The 7,538-nt window shown below is 39.8% G+C and overlaps 1 protein-coding gene across 1 annotated transcript; it reads right to left on the reverse strand.

Annotated features, from left to right (window-relative positions):
* Nucleotides 1-916: 916 nt before the first annotated feature.
* On the reverse strand, nt 917-2,182 carry LOC149162126 (putative disease resistance protein At1g62630). Its single transcript, XM_089435103.1, has one exon. The coding sequence runs from the start codon at nt 2,180-2,182 to the stop codon at nt 917-919; it is 1,266 nt and encodes a 421-aa protein (XP_089291229.1).
* Between the last annotated feature and the right edge of the window lie 5,356 nt (nt 2,183-7,538).

Raw genomic sequence — 7,538 nt, forward strand, 5'->3', positions numbered from 1 at the left:
CCACCAGACCCCAGCAGGACCAACAAAACAAAACCAGAGGCAGAAGGTTGAATCCTTCCCTGTGCGTGATGACCATAAATCTAATATCAAGCTGGAAATTAAAAACAATGCATACTTGTAAGAGGAGGATGGGATGCCGACGACGAAGACAACACCTCTCCCAGACAAGGTGCCGTCATAAACAGTGGCTCCCTGACTCAAAGCTCAACTGCATTTACCATAACAAGACCAAACCCAGAATGTATGATAGCAAACCTCGCCACCCTCCATAAATCGTCGACGAACGCCACCTCCCACAAGTTTCAAGACTGATTGAGGTATCACACATGTTACATTACCATCTCCTGTACACAAGGTGCATTGAGAGGACGGGGAGGTCGGTCACTGCACCTTTGACCTTGTGGTATTCATGAATACCCACATGTTACCTCAATATCACCGTTGGCTTTGTTAATCAACCCCATCAGAGAAAATATTTAATATTGTTATTATTAAAGAGGAGGTTGAATTCTAACCATGAGTTTCAACACTGATTGAAGTCTCACACAAGTTACATTACCATCTCCCGTACACAAGGTGCATTGAGAGGACGGGGTGGCCGGTCCTCATGCCTTTTGTCCTCACGCCTTCGGTCAACGAATATTATTATATTATTATGTTGAACGTATAATATATTTGCCCATCTATATTACTTGCCCCATCTTAATTAAAAAAATATAGCTTCGACATATCTTGATTAAAAGCTTTATTTCTACATAGAAATATCAAATTGTCTATATATTGGAATTACAAGTTAAGAGGGCAACATATGTTAAATGGAAAGTGACTAAATAAGATTTAATATAAATATTATATTTACAAGATATTACATATAAGTTGCACAATGAGTGACTGCAATCCATTCCACGTACGATATCTAAGAAAATATACTTTTAAATTTATCATCAAGTGACGTTTTCATGGTGGGTTCATCCCATTGAATTGCATCCCACCATTCTCTCTCTCCTTCTATTTTCTCTAGACACTTCAACTTATCCCATGCCCCACACAATCTCTTCAATTTCGGACATCCATGTACCTGTAGAGACTTAAGCATGGAGGGTAATGGTCCCAACCCTCCACTTCCACTTGCTGCCCCCACGGGCCCCACACACTCCAACGACTCTAAATACCAAAGGCTCAACTCCTGTAGCTTTGGAAAACCCATCCCAAACTCCAATGCCTCCAACTTAGAGCAACCCTCTATCCATAGCATTCTCAGACATGGCAGCTCCATGGGGAGATCTTTCAGCTGGTTACATCCATTTAGCCAAAGGTGTACGAGCTTTCGGAATTGCGTAACCCAACCAGGCAGCCGCTCCACATCGCATCTGAAAAGAGAGAAACTTTCCAGATGTTTCATCACCTGCATATCCTGGGGAAGGTAATCTTGACCCTCAAAGTATAAAGACAAACGTCTCATCTTTGACCAATTTCCCATAACTCCCTCCTTAACTGCCGATTTTATTCCGACTTCCAAAACCCTAAGACTGCTCAAACTTTGGAGATCTTCCCATGCCTCCTCCTCCTCTAAATCCAATAGAATCATCGGGCTAAACTGCAATCTCTCCAGTGAAACAAATTCCAAGATACCATGTGGAAGATACTCCAATCTTAAGCAAACCCTTATGTCCAGGGCCCTCAAATGATTGAGTTCACTTATCCTCTCCGGAAGGCACCTTAAATGAACACATTGACTAACATTCAAGAATTGGAGCTCCTTCAGATCGCCAATGCTTTCTGGCAATTCCCTGATGCTCGTGCGTTGTAGTTGGAGGGAGGAAAGATGTTTCAGATTTCCGACACTAGGCAGAAGAGACTTTATTCCTGTCATACTAAGATTGAGCACCCTCAATGAGGGCAACTTGTTCAGGAAGCTTCCAGGAATTTCTTTAATACCAGGATTCTCTCTTAACAATAGAACTAAGAGGGACGAACATCGGAAGGCTGTGGGCAGGGAGCATAGAGCATTCCTCATCAACGACATTCTTGTACAGTCGTTCGTGTCTGTCTTAGAGGGAGAATGACTCACACCCTGCCCTGCTTTAAAAAAACACATCTGCTCCTTCTGGTCAATGAGAATCACCAGATCATGAATGACATCATGTGTTTTAACAGACTCAACCCTTCCCACATTATCCATCTCTACCACCTTAATCAAACAACGATCTCAGAGGAAGTCGATAAATCTGTGCGTAGTAGCAAGCAAATAACTCTCTCCACTACTGTTCACTAGGTCTTTTGCGATCCACATGTCTATGACCTTTCCACAGTATATTTGTGTGTCTTCGGGATACGCTGCAAAGTACACAAAACAAGTCTTCAAATAATTTGGCAGAACATCGTAACTCCATTTCAAATGTCGGAAAACTTTCTCGTCCATTTCTTTGTGCAGCACATAAAACGTCTTATCAATGGTTTGCATCTGGAGTAGAGCATGTTCCCACTCATGTGGATAAACTTTATCTGCCATTATAGTGGCAACTACATTTATAGCGAGAGGCAAAACTTTTCATTCTCCTGCTATTTGCCTTGCAATGTCTTCTATTCCCTGTGGAGCATTTGCTCGCCTAGAAAATAGCCGCCAACCCTCCTCTTTTGACACATGCACCACTTTTATTGGATCTTTGGCTCCCATACTGGTACATTCTCATTTATTTCGAGTAGTCAAAACAACTTTAGAACCAGTGTCATTCATTGACACTCCTAGGCTTTGCAGCTCAAGTGTCTTCCACAAGTCATCTAGGAGAAGAAGAAATCTTTTATTCTTTAAATAAGACCATAACCTATGCTTTCGCCCTTCCAAATCAGATTTGTTAGCGAAGTTTTGTCGTAAGTTTAATCTACTGGCTATGCAATCTTGCATCTTTGAGATATCGTAATCTTTGGAAACTGTTACCCAAATGATGGGATCAAAAGAACTTCGTACCTTGAGGCTATAGTTGATGGTCTGAAGCAGCGAAGTCTTACCGACACCCCCCATTCCGTACACACCAATCATTCGGGTGTTTCTATCTTTTGTCAACCTCTCCTCAACCTCCGACTGTAAATATTTTATTGCATTTCCTACAAAACCAGCTCCGGGGGTCAAAATTTTTAACTGGGCAGGCAGATTAGAATCCCTATATTCACTAGTTGGAGGAAAATCAGAATCCTTCTCCGAGTGGAGCTGAGCAATAGTTGCTTTCCAATCTCTGATATCTTTGCTGATTATGTAGAGGCCTAAGCAGTTAGGACACCAACTTAGGCACCTTCTGTGTTGCTCGTAATCTGTGCGAATAGATTCTGAACTTTCTATGGCCTCGCCCGCCTTATCCAGCCAAGCTTTCACTACTCTTTTAGGGTTCATTTGTACTCGAGTGAGCTCCACATTTATATCATGCCTTAGATTGTTCAGATGCTCAACTTCATGCTCCATGTCGCAGAAAGATTGAGGCAAAGAGATGACCAGTTTCACCTCTTGAACAACCTTTTTCAAGAGGCTGGGCAAAACATTGGCTGCAACCCCACTCCCAATACCTGAGCAGTAGGCCGTTGCTTTCAGATGAGAGGCACTCAAGATTTCTCTTCCCACTGCAAAAGCACTAACAATATTCAAATCTTTCTGCTCTCAAATTGCAGTGAATGCATCCATGAAGTAGCAGGCAAGCATCAGTATTTATTTATTTTCTCCTGTCCATTCTTACTCAACAGCTCGGAAGCAACAACTCAACTTGACTTTAGGTGGGTGGAAGCAAGCCATTTGTCCCCTCCAAAATGGCCCCACCTTGTTCTTCTTTTCACTATTTACAGTGGCCCTACTTAAGAGGAGGTTTGGATACCCTCAATCTCTATAGTACCATTTCTATTGCGATTCCAACGTAATTTTGATGAGAATCAATTCCAGGCTTTATTACAGAACTTCCTATTGCAGAGATGGGAGGAACCTTTATAGATGGCTTCCATATCATGGGCTTCAAAGAAGCTTGCAATAGCAACACAGCTGCGAGGCCTTGCTGAGTCTCTTCTCCACTTTTGCCAATTACTCTAATTTACACGAACCCATATATGAGCCCATACACGAACCTACTAACACATTTCTCTCTCTGCCGACCTTTCATGGCTTCCTCGTCTTACACAGTTTGACGTCCCTTCTGTGCGTTGGTGAACCTCTGGCGAACTTTTGGCGAACCTCAACATATAGTAACTCAAATGGATACTACCTCAACAACTCATTTATAATGCACAAGTACTCAGATGCGGAAACAAGATAACACTCTTTTATATTAATTCAAAAATGGATTACAATGGATTACAATATGTTCAATCCTGAGATAGATTGTGTTCGCTTTTACTAGACTTTTTCTACTAACCAAAGAGATAGCTTACTGGAGGCTACCTGGCAAGATCATAGACTCAGTCTTTAAACAATCAACGCTCATATAAACAGACTCTATAAAGATCTGACCACTTTAGGTTCTCACCTATGTCGAACACACAGATGCGCAGGCTTCTCAGATCACCTAAGACTTTGAGATCTCTTCGTGATGCAAACAAATCAGACCAAAGTCCACAATTGAAGAGTAGGAAAATCCGTCGACTCTAAAACTCTTCTCACTCTGAATGCCTCGAATGAGCCTTACCCCTTTCTTATATAGGAAAAGGAGGGGACAATCATCCGACCATCGGGCAGACAAACTTAGTACGAAATACTCTGTCAATCCATGAGATATGGCTCAAAGCACACCAAAAGTCGGAGAAGTGCTCCGAGTCTCATGAGGAAAGAATCTTTGTACTATATTTATATAGTGAAAACATAAACTTTACATAGTGGATGCTTTTGGAACAGTAAAGCCCACTAGAAACCTGGTCACATTCAGTCCCTGACTAGACATCATAATTACATTGTGGATACTTTTCGGAAAAGCCCACGAGAACCACTTAGGTATTGGGACTACTAAGAAGTGTATTCCCTGGAAAACAGATTCTAGGATATATGATCCCATCCCATGCTTTAGTATAGATTCGTCGGACGATCATGGGTTTATTGAGTACATATTGATGTTTTATTTTCGTCATGACTAGCCATTCATCATGCCTAGCCATGAATTATTGTAAGGTTGCATGGTCAGGTACTTGAATAAATATCTGACCCTTTTACATGGTATATGGAAACATTATAAAATATTTCTTTCAAAACATTTTTCACACTGCATTTGGAAATAACTTTCATAGTAGACTGGATCAATTGCAGTTCTATTTACTCCATAATATTTCCACTAGTCTCTTAATCATTCTGCTTGTTGATTTTTCTGCATGCTTCCTGTGGATCCCAATTTAAGCTTTGTATAATGAATTTCATCTTTTCCATTGACATTTAAAATGTCCCACCATAATTTTTTGTATCCAGAGAAATTATAAATTGGTATCAGGAAAAATGTGATTTGGATAATTTTTTGGCCAAAGTGTAGTATTATTTCTCATCATTGGCCAGTTTGTATTTCTGATTCTATTAATCGAGAAAAATCTATGAAATATTTTCCTTCTGTCTCCTCCTTCTGACCATACCATTGCAATGTCATGGAAAGCATATTGTAATGCTTCTTTAGCTTGGTGGGATGCGGCGATACTGCTGTTGTACACCATGTCATGTATCCATCGATTTCCTTTCGGAAATACTCTTCTTTCAGGAACAAGATGTAGGATGTCAGTGTGCGGCTGTAAGTCTGCATCTAAAACCTTTGTATTTTTGAGTTGCCATGTAGGTTTCCAATTATTTTTATATTCATCCCAACTTTGATCTTCGTTGATTGTTCTCAACACTTCTTGTTGCTGAGCTGGGTCCCATTCTGTCACAATGATCATCACATGTTCTTGATGCTGGTTCTGAATATGTTCTCTACTAAGAAAGTCTGGCAAACAATTTTCATCTCCTTTTATGTGCTCCACTTCAAAATCGAAGTTAGCAAAAAGAGCTTGCCATCTTGCGAATTTTGCTTCTCCTGGCTTTTTAATGTTTTTGGTCAAGACTTTTTTGAGAGCTGATGCATCTGTTTTGAGGAGAAATGGCTTATTGACAAGATGTATTTCAAATTTATCTATACAGTTCCATGCTGCCTTCACTTCTTTTTCTATGGTAGAGTAGTTTTTTTCAACAAGATTCCATGTACCTAAAACAAATTGTACAATTTTCTCTTCATTATTTTTCTATTGCTTTAGGATGCCCCCCCATCCAATGTTACTAGCGTCAGATTCAACAATCTTATATGCTTCATCATTGGAGATCTGCAAAATAGGAAGGGATTTAACCTTGGCTTTTATATCTTTCACTGCTCTGGTGTGTGCTTCAGTCCAAGGTTCTGGATTCTTTCTAAGACGCTGATTCAACAAACTTCTATCTTTAGCACAATCTCTGTAGAAATTTCTAACATAGTTTAAGCATCCAAGGAACCTTTAGAGCTGCGTCTTATCTGTAATAACTTCTCGAAATTTACTGGAAAATTCCAGAGCATGTTTTTGCAGAGAGATTTGGCCATTAAAAATTGTGTGAACAAGAAACTTAATTCAAGTTTGAAAGACTTCAATTTTCTTTTTGCTGAGAACAAGACCATTTCTTTTAATGGTATTTACAAGAATCTTTATGTGCTGAAAATGGTCTTGGGCATTCTTTGAGAATATAAGAATATCATCAATATATACAATTAACCAATCAAAGAAGGGTTTAAAAATGGAATCCATTACCTTTTGAAATATGGATGGTGCATGTTTGAGACCAAAAGGCATCACGTTCCACTCATAGTGCCCTACTGGCAAACTGAAGGCAGTCTTGAATTTATCTTTTTTCTGAAATTGCAACTTGCCAAAACTCTGACTTTAGATCGAATTTGGAGAATATTTTAGCTCCTGCAATTTTGCTGATAAGATCTCCTTTATGATGGATTGGGTAAGTGTTGTCAGCTAAAACAAAGTTCAGAGGTTTATAATTTATTAGAAGTCTTGGGATTCCTCTGACTTGTTCAACCCTTTTATTTACATAGAACCCATAGCAGTTCCAAGGGCTATCAGACTATTTGATTAGCTTCTTCTCTAGTAGTCTTTGTACCTCCTTTTCATAGAGATCACGGTACACTTTATTCATTGGAATGGCTTTGCTTTTATAGAGCTTTCCTGTATATTCTGCCTTGTATGGTAGTTCTACTGAATACTGCTTTCGATGCCAAAAAGCATTAGGTTCTTCAGCGCAACATTCCTTTTCAATCTGTTGTTTTATCTCAACAATTTTCTTCTGGTTGGCAGGATGCATTAACTGTTGTGAGACTTGAATTGTAGATTTTAGATCTTTAAGATCTAACAGCTTTGACTCTGCTCATGGCTTGTACCATTGTCGAAACTCTGGGATTTGAAATGTAAGGCATCTCAATCCTTCTAGGGGTGCCACTAGATGTTGGAAGTGTGATGAAATATCCACCTTTGTTTTTCTTCAATTTGATAGACCCATGTGGTTCTACTGCGGCCAAAAA

The sequence above is a fragment of the Pinus tabuliformis genome, chromosome 5_2 (assembly GCF_031772625.1).
Source record: "Pinus tabuliformis cultivar Carrire ecotype Pingquan chromosome 5_2, CPIR1, whole genome shotgun sequence".
Lineage (NCBI taxonomy): Eukaryota > Viridiplantae > Streptophyta > Pinopsida > Pinales > Pinaceae > Pinus > Pinus tabuliformis.

What these genes read in the sequence shown, in the direction of transcription:
- LOC149162126 (XM_089435103.1), bottom strand. Translation starts at nt 2,182, where the DNA reads ATGGATAATGTGGGAAGGGTTGAGTCTGTTAAAACACATGATGTCATT.